The 15017-nt window shown below is 51.5% G+C and overlaps 1 protein-coding gene across 2 annotated transcripts in view; it reads left to right on the top strand.

Annotated features, from left to right (window-relative positions):
* ZCCHC14 (zinc finger CCHC-type containing 14) overlaps positions 1 to 15017 on the top strand; it is an 87050-nt gene that overhangs the window by 65786 nt on the left and 6247 nt on the right. Inside the window, exons 4-12 of one of the 2 annotated variants that reach the window (XM_039461119.2) lie at positions 1916 to 1987; positions 5074 to 5183; positions 5910 to 6004; positions 6498 to 6552; positions 7792 to 8074; positions 10353 to 10444; positions 11074 to 11201; positions 12169 to 12309; positions 12387 to 13847. In XM_039461119.2, coding sequence (XP_039317053.1) covers positions 1916 to 1987; positions 5074 to 5183; positions 5910 to 6004; positions 6498 to 6552; positions 7792 to 8074; positions 10353 to 10444; positions 11074 to 11201; positions 12169 to 12309; positions 12387 to 13847 — 2437 coding nt within the window. Of the gene's footprint in view, positions 1 to 1915; positions 1988 to 5073; positions 5184 to 5909; positions 6005 to 6497; positions 6553 to 7791; positions 8075 to 10352; positions 10445 to 11073; positions 11202 to 12168; positions 12310 to 12386; positions 15013 to 15017 lie in introns of those variants that run through there. The other variant, XM_039461116.2, reaches the window with a different exon arrangement.

Here is a 15017-nt window from a genome sequence, read left to right as displayed (position 1 = left end):
TGACACGCTTTACCTCCAAAGGTACACCCTTTGGAGTGTTAGCAGCGCAGGGGGTCAGGCATCTTCATGGCAGGAGTTTGCACCTGTTATCTATGGTGGTCTTGGAGTTCTGTGTGGGGAAGCAGCTTAGGAGCGTCTCCCAAAGCTTTTTAGTGTTAGCAGATTTTAATATTTCAGGCACAGATCTAGCTCAACTTTTTTTTTTTTTTTTTTTTTTTTTTGAGATGGAGTTTCACTCTTATCACCCAAGCTGGAGTGCAGTGGCGCAATCTCGGCTCACCACAACCTTTGCCTACCGGTTTCAAGCGATTCTCCTGCCTCAGCCTTCCGAGTAGCTGGGATTACAGGCACGTGCCACCACTCCCAGCTAATTTTGTATTTTTAGTAGAGACAGGGTTTCTCCATGTTAGTCAGGCTGGTCTTGAACTCCTGACCTCAGGTGATCCACCTACCTTGGCTTCCCAAAGTACTGGGATTATGGGCATGAGCCACCATGCCCAGCCTCAAGTATTTTCATTTTAGATGTGGAAGATTCTAGGTGGCAAGGTGAGCTCCTTGCAGCCGTTAGTTCCAAGGACACTGGTGCTTCCTTGATGAATTCTGGTAGGCACTAGGCTTCAGGAGAAGAGGTGGCTTCTTCCCTTGACTGGCCTGTGTGTAATCAGAGCGTGATGAAGCAGACCCAGGAGTGGCTGCTGCCTAGTGTAACAACAACTGAAGACAGAGACTGGCCTGAGTTTCAGCAGACAGGAGGGCGGACGCTGGGGGGCTAGACTCTGCAGGCACGTGTGTGTGGGTGGGGAAGCAGAGGTGGTTTGGGTGCTGCTGAGCTCTCTTTGCTCTAAATCAGTGTTAATACCACTTTTGCTTATGCACAGTATATTTGGTCATTTTATTTGCCAACTTGAAATCCCCTGGCTTCCCGAGGACTTAGAGTGCAGTTTGCATTTGGTGCTTGTCCCTTCCTGACCTGGTCTCCCTGTCATCTTAGGCCATCCCCTTCATCCGTCTCATTCCTGTAGCTAACTTCTTATTTGCCTTTCAGAAGTCATCCCAAGCGCCTGTCTGCAGAAACTCCCTCTAACTCTAATGTGCAAAAGCCCGCTCTTCTTCCCCCTCAGTCGGGTTTAGTTAGCACCTCATGTGACAACCATTGTGATAGCTGGGGGAAGCTGAGCAAAAAGATACCGCTCCTTTGCCCCAGGAGCTTAGCGTGCATCTGGAGAGATGGACATCCATAAAGCTGTGCAGTGACACCGCCCGCTGCTGCATGCGGGGAAGGAAACGCAGATGCTCATGCTGGAGCTGGGCATACCAGGCGTTGCAGAACCTCCTCCAGAAAACCCTTTCCATGCCCTTCCCCAGATCCCTCTTCTGCATCTCTGGTGTTCACTGCCCTGTCGTGTGGCTGTTGATGGACACGCTGCCCCCACAGCTCTGCGGTGTCCTGAGAGCAGGGCCTGGGCTCACTGTGTGCCCACAGTGCCTGGCGCACCATGGGCCCTCACTGCGGGTTGAAGAGCTGCTTTCTGGGAATGTGTCAGTCCTGCCTCTGTGGCACACAGGCTCACCTAAGAATAGGAGGTTCCCTGAGAAAAGTGCATAGGGCACACACAAGCAGTTGAAATTGTCAGGGATTTTGTAGAACTTAAGTTGGCAGCTGTAGACCCCACACTGGAGTAGTTTGGTGGTGATCTGAATAACTGCACAAAACAAGTTAAACTTGAGAGGACTGGAGCTGTGTGACTGTTGTTTCTGTAACAAGTCAAGGAATGCGTAGGTGCTTCCCACAGGAGCTGCACAGCCCACCGGGCTCAGCTGCCAACTGAACCTGTGCCCTAGTCGTACCAGGACTCGTGTGCTGAGAACCAAGTATGTGGCATCTGTTTCTAAGGTTTGTTTATTTGTTTTTAAGGTCTTATGGTCTGATTCTTCAATAACGTCAGTAACCAAATCTTCTTCTGAAGTGACTGAATTTATTTCAAAGGTAAGGTGATCAAGGGCTCTTATAAAAATGAAAAGAATCATATTCCCCAGTGGCTGATGATACCACAGAGTAATTTCACTGGTCACTCCCTTCAGCCAGTGAGCGAGCACAGGGCCAGGTCTCCTGCCCATCCACGGTGGGTTCCCCGGTCCACTGCTAACATGAGTGCAGCCACGAGCACAGGATCTTGACACCGCGGGTCCCCTCCTTCAGCTGTTGAGACTCAGAGGAGGCTCCCCTCCTCCCCTCCCCTCTCTTCTCCTCCCCTCCCCTCCCCTGCCTCTTTTTTCTTTTCTGCCATCAAAGCTTACTGCAGCCTTGACCTCCTGGGCTCAGGTGATCCTCCACCTCAGCCTCCTCAGTAGCTGAGACTATAGACATACACCACCCTTATCTTTACAGATACTTGGTTCAGATGTTCAGGGCCCACTGGCCTGTGCTGTAGCGTGAACCACTGTCTCAGCAAAATGAGGCATCTCAGACAGTCACCTCTGTGAATGGGATAGCCCATGTAAATGTCTCTAAAGAGAGTCTTACATTTTCATTGTAAAGCCAAGAGCCCCATCCTGCAGAAGAACGTGGAGTGAGGGTAGTCTCTGATACCTTTTTGGCCTCTCAGGCATTGAAGAACACTACAGGCCATGCCTTCGAGGGTAACAGACACCCCTCTGAGCATCTGCTTTTCCCTCTGCAGTGTTTAAAATACTCAGTTTCCTCACCTCTGTGTGTAGTTTCTCATTTTGTTAAACACATCCTCCCTGGACTCCGCTAATGCTGGCTGGAACTTCGACCTCTCATTGGGCTTTTGTCTCAGTGTTTTTGTTGTCTTTTTTTTCTTTTTGAGACAGAGACTCACTCTGTCGCCCAGGCTGGAGTGCAGTGACATGATCTTGGCTCACTGCAACCTCCGCCTCCCAGGTTCAGGTGATTCTCCTGCCTTAGCCTCCCGAGTAGCTGGGATCACAGACATGTGCCACTGTGCCTGGCTAATTTTGTAGTTTTAGTAGAGTAGGGGTTTCTCCATATTGATCAGGCTGGTCTTGAACTCCCAACCTCAGGTAATCTGCCTACCTCAGCCTCCCAATGTGCTGGGATTACAGGCATGAGCCACTGCGCCTGGCACCATTTTATCCTCAAGTATTTCTTCTGCCCCATCCTCCCCTCTCCTGGGACTCCAGCTGCACACGCCTCAGACTATGGCTACTGCCACCCCACCACTCTCTCATGCTTGTGTATTTCTCGGTGTGTGTCTGGGTGCTTCCTGTGCCCCTCTCCATGCCAGCTGATTCCCTCAGCTCTACCAAGGCTGTTGTGGAGCCTGTACATGTACTCAGGTCCTCATCTCTGCTGCCAGGGGTTTCTTTTGTCCTCACTCTGCTGCCAGGGGTGTGTCTTCTCGCCCTGGTTTTTCCATTTGACATGTCTTATGAAGTTTCCATCTCTTCCCCAGGCGTGGTGGCTCATGCTTGTAATCCTAGCACTTCAGGAAGCTGAGGAGGGCGGATCATGAGGTCAGGAGTTTGAGACCAGCCTGACCAACATGGTGAAACTCCGTCTCTACTAAAAATACAAAAATTAGTCTGGCATGGTGGCATGAGGCAGGAGAATTGCTTGAACTTGGAAGGTGGAGGTTGCAGTAAGCCAAGACTGCGCCACTGCACTCCAGCCTGGGCAACAGAGCAAGACTCTATCTGAAGAAAAAAGAATTTTCCATCTCTCTGCTGAAAGTTCTCATTTGTTCGTGCATGTTGTCGTTTTCTCTAGGTTCTTTAGCATGTCCATCATAGCTGTTGGAATTCCCTGTCAGATAGGTCCCACCTCTGGGTTATTTCTGAATCTGGTTCTAATGATACCCTTATCTCTTGACAATAGTTTTTCCCCAATAGTTTTTCCCCTCCCATTGCAAATGTTGACTGAATGGCAGACATGTTTAGATGCCCGTAGAGCCAGAGGAGAGTGGTATTTATGCCTGGAAGGGGTCAACACCTCTTCTGCCAGGCCCTTAATGGGGTTCTGGAGGCCATTGGGCAGGACGGAACTGGTGCTGGGCTCTCTTGCTGCCAATTACCTGCAGGGCCTCTCCAGTGGAGGCAGCTGCTGCCTGAGCCTGGAGGGTTCTTGTTCAGCGTCCTGCTTTGGTCCCTGCTTTCAGCCATCCCTGCAGGCCTGTGGTAGACAGCGGGACACCCTCTACCCTCTGAACCCTTTTTCGGGGGTAGACTGCTACTGCTCGTTTGCTACCTGGTGCTGGGTTTGTGGGGGTGAGGGGCTTCTCCACTCCTCAGCCCAGCCTGGTCCCAGGCAGGCCCATGGGCTTTGGGGCGGCACTTCCTCAGCGTCCTGCCTTCCCAGCGGGAGCCGACCTCCTCCATCGCCAGAGCATTTGTGCTTTTCCTTCTTCCAGGAGCAGTGGGTCTTGTAACTGATGGCAGAGGAAGGGAAGCATTGCCCCTGCCCTACCCCTAGAAACAGGGCTTTTGCTTGGGCTCTGAGGCCAGGAGCAGTTTTTGTCCCTCCTCCAGTGTCTTAAGGGCTTTGCCTCAGATCCAGAGAGTGGTCCCGGGAATGGCACAAGGCCTGGTGCCTGGTCCCCAGGTGTCACCCATGGGGCTCTCTCTGGCTCCTCCTGCAGAAGAGAACTTGTGGAGAAGGGCCCACTTGCCTTTCCTGGGGCTCCAGCAGTTCTCTTGGCTGCATTGGCCTGTGGCCGTGTGTCCTCCTCTCTCCAGGCCTGCTGGTGTGGTGGCCACCTGGGCCTTGTGCCCTCCTGGCTCTTCACGAGGGCAGTTTGCTTTTGAAAATAAGTTTACCTGGTGGCCCAGCAACTCTCACATGAGCTCAGGTAATGTTGTGATTGGGTAGATTGTGAAGCTTTTCCTGATGCTGCTGTGAGAGCAATGTTCTTTTGTGGCTTTCTATACCCTACGTGGATGAGGGCACCAGAATAGCCCTGACAGGGGGCATAAATCATAGCAGACCGGCAGGCGGCACCATGAAGCACCTGCCCTGGGTTTTCCTGCAGTGGCGGAATTCTGGTGATGTAGGATGGATGTGACACACCTCTTCTGCTTTGTCCTCTCTTTCAGCTATCTCAGCTCTACCCTGAGGAGAACTTGGAGAAACTCATTCCTTGCTTAGCTGGTCCAGATGCATTTTACATGGAGCGAAACCACGTGGATCTGGACTCAGGCCTGAGGTGAGGCCCTTACCAGGGTGGGGCTGCCCGACACATCTGCAGCTTGCAGGGACAGGCCGGTCCCATGGTCAACGTCGGTCCACCAAGGAGCTCCGAGAGGACGCGCAGCCACCTGGACCTGAGTCTTTATTTGGCCTATAGGATTTCCATTAGTTCTGGAGGATTTGGGAGTGAGCTGAGGGTGGTTCTGGGCATGTGAGGAAGGGAATTCCACATGATCCCACCATATCATGGGCTTTGGCAGTCCTGTGAAATAATCCTGGGTTGCTGTTTCCATCCTGTGGTCCAAGGTTGAGACTCTTCGCAGATAAAACTGGCGTCTCTTAAGCACCTTCTCTCTGGACCTTAGATTGTTTCTTGGCTCGCGTGGCATACTCAGTAATATGGCCTCCTGTAAACGTACTCAGCCAGGGCCATGGGGACTGATGTCCGAGTCCCTTTCTGGCTATTGGTGGGTGGCACTGATCTCATGCACGTCATGGGGCATGACGCCTGTCATCGGCCTTGATGAGACCATGAACACAGTGTTGAAGGGAAGGGCTTGAAGAAGCATGGCAATTGGGTAAGAACTCAGTTGACTTTAAGCAGGAAGAATATGAGGCTCTGACACTTCTGGGTTTTTTCCTCTAATACACATTTCTCTTGATTAAAAATTAATTTTTGTCTTCCAGTTTGTCAGCAGGAATGCCATTTTAATGCTGATAAGACCACTTGTTTGCTTTTTAGGTACCTGGCCTCATTACCTTCTCATGTGTTGAAAAATGACCATGTCAGGAGGTTTCTCAGCACTTCCTCTCCGCCCCAGCAGCTTCAGAGTCCAAGTGAGTTTGTAACATACGATTAAATAAAAAAATGTGTGTGTGTGTGTGTGTGTGTGTGTGTGTGTGTGTGTGTGTGTGCAAAATCCCTGGTAGTCTAGTGGTTAGGATTTAAAAAAAAAAAAAAAAAAAAAAGGCCAGGCATGGTGACTCACGCTTGTAATCCCAGTACTTTGGGAGGCCAAGGTGGGCAGATTACCCGAGGTCAGGAGTTTGAGACCAGCCTGACCAACATGGAGAAACCCCATCTCTACTAAAAATACAAAATAACCCTGTAAGCCCAACTACTCAGGAGGCTGGGGTAGGAGAATCACTTGAGCCTGGGAGGCAGAGGTTGTGGTGAGCCGAGATTGCACCACTGTATTCCAGCCTGGGTAACAAGAGCAAAACTCTGTCTGAAAAATAAGAAGAAGAATAAGAATAATAAATAAATTACATAAATAAAAGTATTTTCATTGTCTGTAAATTTTTATGGTATTTATTTTTAAATTCATAGGTCCTGGCAACCCCTCCCTTTCTAAAGTAGGTACAGTGATGGGCGTGTCTGGAAGGTAAGAAATCTTCTGGGTAACCAGCACATTTCAGTTAAGCATTTTACGTTTACTTTGAGTCCTGTGTAAAGTTGTTTATAGAATGAAGTCATTCTCAAGTTGAGTCTTGGATGATACTGAAAAGAATTGGGGAGAGATGATTGAATTTATGATTTCCAAAAAAAGTTCTCTGAGCCACTGGAACCACAATTCCTGGGGACTCCTACCCAGTGTAAGCTCCCAGGCCCCATCCCAGACCTAGGAGACTAGAATTTTTGAGAATCTGGCTGTGAGAAGCCTGCTTCTGGAAGTACAGAGTTGTGCTGCTGAGGAGTGTCCTCTCTCAGCGCAGGCCGTGGGTAGCTGCACTTGCACGCGAGCAGCAGAGAGGCTCCCCTTCTTCGCTTCAGCGCAGGGGGCTGTCACAGATCAGTGCATGCACACCGCCACAGGGAACTGCGTGGAGATGCAGTCTGGGCGTGAGGCCTCGAGGAGTGGACTGGTGTCCTCCTAGTGTCGGGCCGGGTGAGCCCTCAGTCAGTGGATATGACTTTGCAGTTAAGGGGCAAGGCCAGAGTGGAGTGCTGATCACACCTTCTAGCCTTCTACATTTTACTTTTCTAAAAAAAACTGTAGAGCTGGGTGCAGTGGCTCACGCCTGTAATCCTAGCACTTTGGGAGGCTGAGGTGGGTGGATCACCTGAGGTCAGGAGTTCAAAACCAGCTTGGCCATCATGGTGAAACCCCATCTTTAAAAAAAAAAAAAAAAAAAATTGTATTCGAATATTCAATATGTAGTAGTCTATTTTAATTTATGATTTATCAGTGTCATTCTTTGACTTAGAAGTACAGAAATATTTATCAGAGGAGTATGTTTTTAAAAAATACAAGTAGCAGAAACTCAGCATATAAACCAGAAATCTGGTTGTGACAGATACATACACATACATAATACACGTGTGTACACACAAGTAGGTAAATAACTCCTAAGCACAGCAGAGGCATGTGAGAGTATCCGTACAGTCACCTGTATGCACACGTGTGCACAGGCGTGCACTACAGAAATCTTAGCTGCAGAATGGTGGTTGGGGAGGGAGGGCAGTAATAGCACGCCAGTGTTTGCAGTTCAGAGTGGCCGGTGATACTAGGGCAGGCCAGAAGGCAGAGGCTGGCACAGGAAGGCCTAGAAGTGAGGTGTGGTGGAATCTGTGGTTGTGGAAACTGCAGTTCCTCTGTGCTCCTTCTGCTCCTGTCCCACAGGCCTGTGTGTGGAGTGGCTGGCATTCCATCCTCGCAGAGCGGAGCCCAGCACCACGGGCAGCACCCGGCTGGCTCAGCTGCCCCCTTGCCCCACTGCTCCCACACGGGCAGCGCGGGCTCAGCCCTGGCCTACCGGACCCAGATGGACACGTCGCCCGCCATCCTCATGCCTTCCAGTCTGCAGACCCCTCAGACCCAGGAGCAGAATGGGATTCTAGACTGGCTTAGGAAACTGCGTTTGCACAAGTATTACCCCGTCTTTAAGCAGCTCACCATGGAGAAGGTATGTCGGTTGCCTAGCTGGCCAGACAGAATTGCTGGACTGTTTTCTCCAGACCTCCCTGGGGAAATTGAGTTGAGTTTCCAAAATAAACACAAGGTGGAAGAAGTAGGGAGGCTGAGGCATACCACCTGTTCTTACAGGGGACAGTGGGCTTTGCAGAGGCCACCTGCAGCTGAAGCCAGACAGAAACAGGGTATGTTATAAACAAACAGCTTTTCTAGGTGCTTCCAGATCTTTACAAACTAGACACTGCGTGATGGGAGGGACAGTCTGTCCGTAGAGCCCTACTGTGGACAGAAACGGTAAGCTCTGGTGCCTCACCCTGTTTTAGACATCTCTCCATGTAGTTGGTGCAGATGACTGAGGCGAGTCAGATCTCGAGGAATGGGGGGATTCTACATCTTCTAAGAAGTCATACCTAGAGGATTTTTATGAGGAACACTTTTTTTTTTTTTTTTTTTTTTTTTTTTTTTTTTTTTTTTTTTTTGAGACGGAGTTTCGCTCTAGTTACTCAGGCTGGAGTGCAATGGCGCAATCTCGGCTCACTGCAACCTCCGCCTCCTGGGCTCAGGCAATTCTCCTGCCTCAGCCTCCTAAGTAGCTGGGATTACAGGCACGCGCCACCACACCCAGCTAGTTTTTTGTATTTTTAGTAGAGACGGGGTTTCACCATGTTGACCGGGATGGTCTTGATCTCTTGACCTTGTGATCCACCCGCCTCGGCCTCCCAAAGTGCTGGGATTACAGGCTTGAGCCACCGCGCCCGGCGAGGAACACTTTTTTATTGTTAAAAAAATTCTGAAATTTCTTAAGTCTCGATGTCACTGATAAAAGTAGATGAAACCTATACAATCTGTTTGAGCTCTGGGCTCCCTCTGCTGGGCAAACCAGCTTGGTGGCTTTTATCTATGTAAAAATTTAATTTCTGGAAAAATCTACAATTGAATCTAGAAATAAAGCTTTTACTACATAGTTAAGTCAAAATTGTAAGTCTATTTGTAACACCCTCTGTTTAGGATTTGTGAATCCTAAAAAGTTTTAAATGTTTTATTCTTATATTTTCACTGAGATGGCCTATATCACAAATTCCATTAGGAAATAACGTGAAAACTAGACGCTGCTGTGTGAGCATAGCACCAGCTGACACAATGCAGTGGCCATACACCATCCAGTGTGGATGGCATCTGCTTTTCTGGATCACTTGCTGCCTGACAGAGTTTCGGTCGTCTTTGAAGTGATGGTGATTTTGTAAGCAAAGAGCCATTATAAGAAGACCATTCCAGCTGGGCACGGTGGCTCATGCCTGTCATCCCAGCACTTTGGGAGGCCAAGGCAGGTGGCTCACTTGAGGTCAGTAGTTCTAGACCAGCCTGGCCAACATGGTGAAACCCGGTCTCTACTAAAGGTACAAAAACTAGCCGGGCATGGTGGTGGACACCTGTAGTCCCAGCTACTTGGGAGGCTGAGGCAGGAGAATCACTTGAACCTGGGAAGCGGAGGTTGCAGTGAGCTGAGATCCTGCCACTGCGCTCCAGCCTGTGCAACAAGAGCAAGACTTCATCTCAGAAAAAAAAAAAAAAAAAAAAAAAAAGACCGTCCAGCAGAGGGTGGCAGGTTCTAAAGCAGGCGTCCCCAAACTTTTTACATAGGGGGCCAGTTCACTGTCCCTCAGACCGTTGGAGGGCCGCCACATACTGTGCTCCTCTCACTGACCACCAATGAAGGAGGTGCCCCTTCCTGAAGTGTGGCGGGGGAGGGGGGGCCGGATAAATGGCCTCAGGGGGCCGCATGCGGCCCGCGGGCTGTAGTTTGGGGACACCTGTTCTAAAGGAACTGCATTCTGATGGAGCTGTCCTGGGGAGGGTGGGGCGCTGTCACAAACCACATCTCCATGGCGGTTGAAACTGTGACTTAAACAGACGTTTTCTTTAGTCACCTGCCCCACAGCATTTAACTGCTGGTGACTTACAGAGCAGAGAGCAAGTGGGTACTTTTGACAGAGTGGTGTGCTCATCCACACAGCCTCCACGGAAGGTGCCGTGGATGGGCCGGGAACGCTTTTGCTCAGAACCATGTCTCGGAGTTGAACCATTGACACCAAGTCATTTACCAAGCAAGGGCTCTGGTATTCCCCAGACTGTAATTGCCTAGTTCAGTAGGGTCTGTTTGCTTATCCAAGAGGTGGAATAAATTTACCCTAAATTCAACTCCAACTTCTTTGTTCTCAGAATCCTAACTAATGTCTCAGTAACTTTGTCATTTGTTTTTTCTGTGAAAGTTTTTAAGCCTTACTGAAGAAGATCTGAATAAATTCGAGTCCCTCACCATGGGCGCAAAGAAGAAGCTCAAGACCCAGCTGGAGCTGGAGAAGTGAGTTTGAAACCTGGGTTTGTTTCTGTTCCTCATGTGCTGAATGGAGCGCTGGGGCTTCCAGTGTAAATACCAGTGATTGGATCACTTTGTGTTGCTTATCCAGTCCTTAGTCATGCATGCATTCATTCATTCATTCATTCATTCAGACGGAGTCTTGCTCTGTGTCTCCCAGGCTGGAGTGCAGTGGCACATCTCAGCTCACTACAGTCTCTGCCTCCTGGTTCAAGCGATTCTCCTGCCTCAGCCTCCCAAGTAGCTGGGGTTACAGGTGCCCGCCACCACACCCAGCTCATTTTTGGTATTTTTAGTAGAAATGAGGCTTCATCATGTTGGCCGTGCTGGTCTCCAATCTCGACCTCAGGTGATCCACTTGCCTTGGCCTCCCAAAGTACTGGGATTACAGGCGTGAGCCACTGCACCCGGCCAAGTCATTCTTTTAAAGTTCTACAAATGTGGCTTTGGTGTGACAGGAAAGGACCTTTATAGTGAATGTGAGCAATCAGAATTACTTCCTTTCCTTGATGATTTGGGGCAGTCACCCTGTGGAGTGGATGCATCTGGAAGCCATGTGTGAGGCAGCCCATGCAGGCAGGGCTCACTTGTTCCTGTGCTTCATGGTTTCACAGGGAGAAGTCAGAGAGACGGTGCCTGAACCCCTCGGCCCCGTCGCTGGTCACCAGCAGTGGTGTGGCTCGAGTGCCCCCGACCAGCCATGTCGGGCCCGTGCAGTCGGGACGGGGCAGCCACGCAGCAGGTGAGCGAGGGTGTGTCGGGCAGACGGGTTACTCGTTCAAAGAGAGGACTGGTGTGTTGGGCAGATGGGTTACTTGTATGCAGAGGACCTTGTGTTCTTTTTGATGATCATTATACTTCAGATCACACTCATTTGATTTTTACATTTTTAAATCTTTGTACTCATTTTCTATTATTTTAACCGTTATAGTCTCTGCTGTAAGAAAATAGAATGGACAGTTGGCTTAGGAGCTGGAGGGCAGCCACCTCCCTGAAGTTGCTTGGGCAACACGTTCAGGATCAGGTCCAGAAACGGCCACAGTGAGAGCGAGTGCCTGAGGGTGAGCAGAAACAAGACGGGAGCACCTTCCTCCCCAGGACTGGTGCCCAGAGGCCATGTTTCAGTCAGTGCCTTTACTGTTGGCCCATCAGTGACGATGGCTCGCTGTGGACCTTCCTGCTCTGGGGGACCTGCAGTCTCAGCAGTTTGGTTTTCATCCTCTCCCCCTCCCAGAAAGGGTAGGACGCCTAGTGCGCTTGCTCCACTGTCTCACAAGGTGAGCCAGGTTTTCTTCACCATAGAAATCATAGGAGGAGCAGTGGCTCAGGAAGAAAATACTGTGCCAGGATGGATTTTAAGTGGTGATTTAACTGGAAAGGTCTTTGTGACTCGGCCAGCCTTTGGACGGTGCGCCGTGCAGTGTTGTGATGGTTTCTGGTGGTGCCGGGGGTTCCAACATTCACGGCAGTGTTCTGGAGTTGGTGGTGGGGGCGGGCAGGGCCCTGGCTGAAGGGGTGTTGACTAGTGCTGCCATTTGAACCTGCCATATCCATCACCGTGAGGCTGGGCCAGCGTGTTTGTTTTCTGACTGAGAGCCCTGCCTGCCCCTGGAAGGAGCACCTGTGGATGATGTGATGCAGGTGCACGGAGCGGGGCTGAGCCTTTGGGAGCGCTAGCTGATGGCGGCTCCTCTGTGCCTCTTCTGCAGAGCTTCGGGTGGAAGTGGAGCAGCCCCATCACCAGCTGCCCCGGGAAGGCAGCTCCTCAGAGTACTCCAGCTCCTCCTCCAGCCCCATGGGGGTGCAGGCCCGGGAAGAGAGCTCCGACAGCGCCGAGGAGAACGACAGACGTAAGGGCACGTGCATGGCGCTGGCTCAACCTGGCCCAGCTGTGAGACAGCACTGACCACTCTATTTCCCTCTCTAGGTGTGGAGATTCACTTGGAGAGCACCGACAAGGAGAAGCCGGTGATGCTACTGAACCACTTCACTTCCAGTTCCGCCAGACCCACGGCCCAGGTTCTTCCTGTGCAGAATGAGGCCAGCTCCAGCCCGTCAGGCCACCACCCCCTGCCCCCACAGATGCTGACCGCAGCCTCACACATAGCACCCATCCGCATGCTGAATTCTGTGCACAAGTCAGAAAGGGGAGGCGCAGACATGAAGCTCCTCTCATCTTCTGTGCACTCACTTTTGTCTCTAGAAGAAAGGAATAAAGGATCTGGACCAAGAAGCAGCATGAAAGTGGACAAGAGCTTTGCCAGTGCCATGATGGACGTGCTGCCCACGTCCGCACCCCACCAGCCTGTGCAGGTTCTCTCTGGGCTTTCGGAGAGCAGCTCCATGTCACCCACAGTCTCCTTCGGTCCCCGGGCCAAAGTCGTGCATGCGTCCACGCTGGACAGGGTGCTGAAGACAGCACAGCAGCCGGCCCTGGTTGTGGAGACCAGCACAGCCACCACGGGCACGCCCAGCACAGTCCTCCATGCCGCCCGCCCGCCCATCAAACTGCTGCTATCATCATCTGTTCCTGCTGATTCTGCCATTTCTGGGCAAACTTCCTGTCCTAATAATGTGCAAATGAGTGTGCCCCCTGCAATAATAAATCCCCGGACTGCTCTGTACACAGCCAACACCAAAGTTGCCTTTTCTGCAATGAGCAGTATGCCAGTGGGCCCCCTGCAGGGTGGCTTCTGTGCGAACAGCAACACTGCCTCTCCCAGCAGCCACCCCTCCACGTCCTTTGCAAACATGGCCACGTTGCCCAGCTGCCCAGCTCCCAGCTCCAGCCCGGCGCTGTCCTCCGTCCCTGAAAGCAGTTTCTATAGCAGCAGTGGCGGTGGCGGCTCCACAGGAAACATTCCTGCCTCGAATCCAAACCACCACCACCACCACCACCATCAGCAGCCCCCGGCACCCCCACAGCCCGCACCCCCACCGCCGGGCTGCATCGTCTGCACGTCCTGCGGCTGCAGCGGTAGCTGCGGCTCAAGCGGCCTGACCGTAAGCTACGCCAACTACTTCCAGCACCCGTTCTCCGGGCCGTCCATGTTCACCTTCCCGTTCTTGCCCTTCAGTCCCATGTGCAGCAGCGGCTACGTCAGCGCCCAGCAGTATGGCGGCGGCTCCACCTTCCCCGTCGTGCACGCCCCCTACAGCAGCAGTGGGACCCCAGACCCCGTCCTAAGCGGGCAGTCCACATTTGCAGTGCCACCCATGCAGAACTTTATGACGGGGACGGCTGGGGTGTACCAGACCCAGGGGCTGGTGGGCAATAGCAATGGTTCCAGTCACAAAAAGAGCGGGAACCTATCTTGTTACAACTGTGGGGCCACTGGGCACCGTGCTCAGGACTGCAAACAGCCGTCCATGGACTTCAACCGGCCAGGTAAGCGCGCGCCATGGCCGCGCCAGCCAGCCTCCCGTGGGACCAAGGCACACAAAGGCTTGGCTTTTATGAAGAGTAAACTTATTTCTTTGTAAAGCAAATGATCTTTTTGAATGCTCTTTGAAAGCGCGTGGAAATCTTACTGATAGGCTGTGAGGTCCCTGGAAGGGCTGCAGTTGGGTCTGAAACTGGCATTATGATTGCAGACAACCTCTGGGTCTAGAAGACGCTTAGCAGTTGTGGACAGGGCCTCCCTTGCTGTCAGGTCTTGCTTCGAGCCCAGAGCGGCCAGTGTGAGGGATTCAGTGCTGCCCCCTGGCGTACAGTGGGGCCCTCAGGCTGTGGCACCTGTCAGTCTGGACCCTCCGGGGTGGGGCTCGCCGTCCCCTCTGCACCCCTCCCTGCCAGTGTGGGTGTGGGGGCAATTGTCCCTCGGCTGTGCAGCATCTTCCGTTCCCTCCGGTTTCAGCTCCACACTTTTTTAAAATCTCCTTTAGTCAAATTCCAGTGGATGTCTGATGTATTTATAATAGGTTTCTTCTTGCCGTTTGTTTTGAAAACTGGGGACTGGGAAAGTGAGTCCCAACTCTCAAAACTCACTGTGCTACCTTACAAAAGTCACTTGATCTCTACAGACTTCCAGTCACTTCTAAGGGTTGCACTAGATCTGTGATTCTCAGACCTGTCTGTACATCACTGTCACCTGGAGAGTTTTTAGAAATAAACACCCCCTGACTCAGCAGGTCTGTGGGTGAGGTGGGCTGATGGCACTCTGCCATGCGAGCTCGGGTGGGTCTGTGCCTCCCTTCATAGAGTTGGCTGCATCTCCAGAGGCATGGGGCACTTGCCAGCCCTCACCTGTCCTCACCCAGTGCCAGGACACACGTTAGAGCAGCCCGCTTACCGTGTGCAAAGCCTGACTCCCCGAGAAAACTCCTCAAGAAAAAGATTGGTAACTTTTCCTGACTCATTTCACCCCAGTCTGATTTTATAAACTTGTAAAATTAGGTCCTGTTTTGCAGGGGCAGGAAGGGAGTGGAAACAGGATGGGTGGTCTAGATTTCCAGCACCAGAATCTTGCCCAGTGGCTCTGGAAATGACTGGACAGATTGGTGGTTGGTGGTAATTCTACAGTCATTCAAATTTGACCTCTTTTTCCCCCTCTCTCTA

The sequence above is a fragment of the Saimiri boliviensis genome, chromosome 1 (genome assembly GCF_048565385.1).
Source record: "Saimiri boliviensis isolate mSaiBol1 chromosome 1, mSaiBol1.pri, whole genome shotgun sequence".
NCBI classification, from domain to species: Eukaryota; Metazoa; Chordata; class Mammalia; order Primates; family Cebidae; genus Saimiri; species Saimiri boliviensis.
Note: the sequence above shows the minus strand (reverse complement) of the source record. Positions and strands in the feature narration are given on the sequence as shown.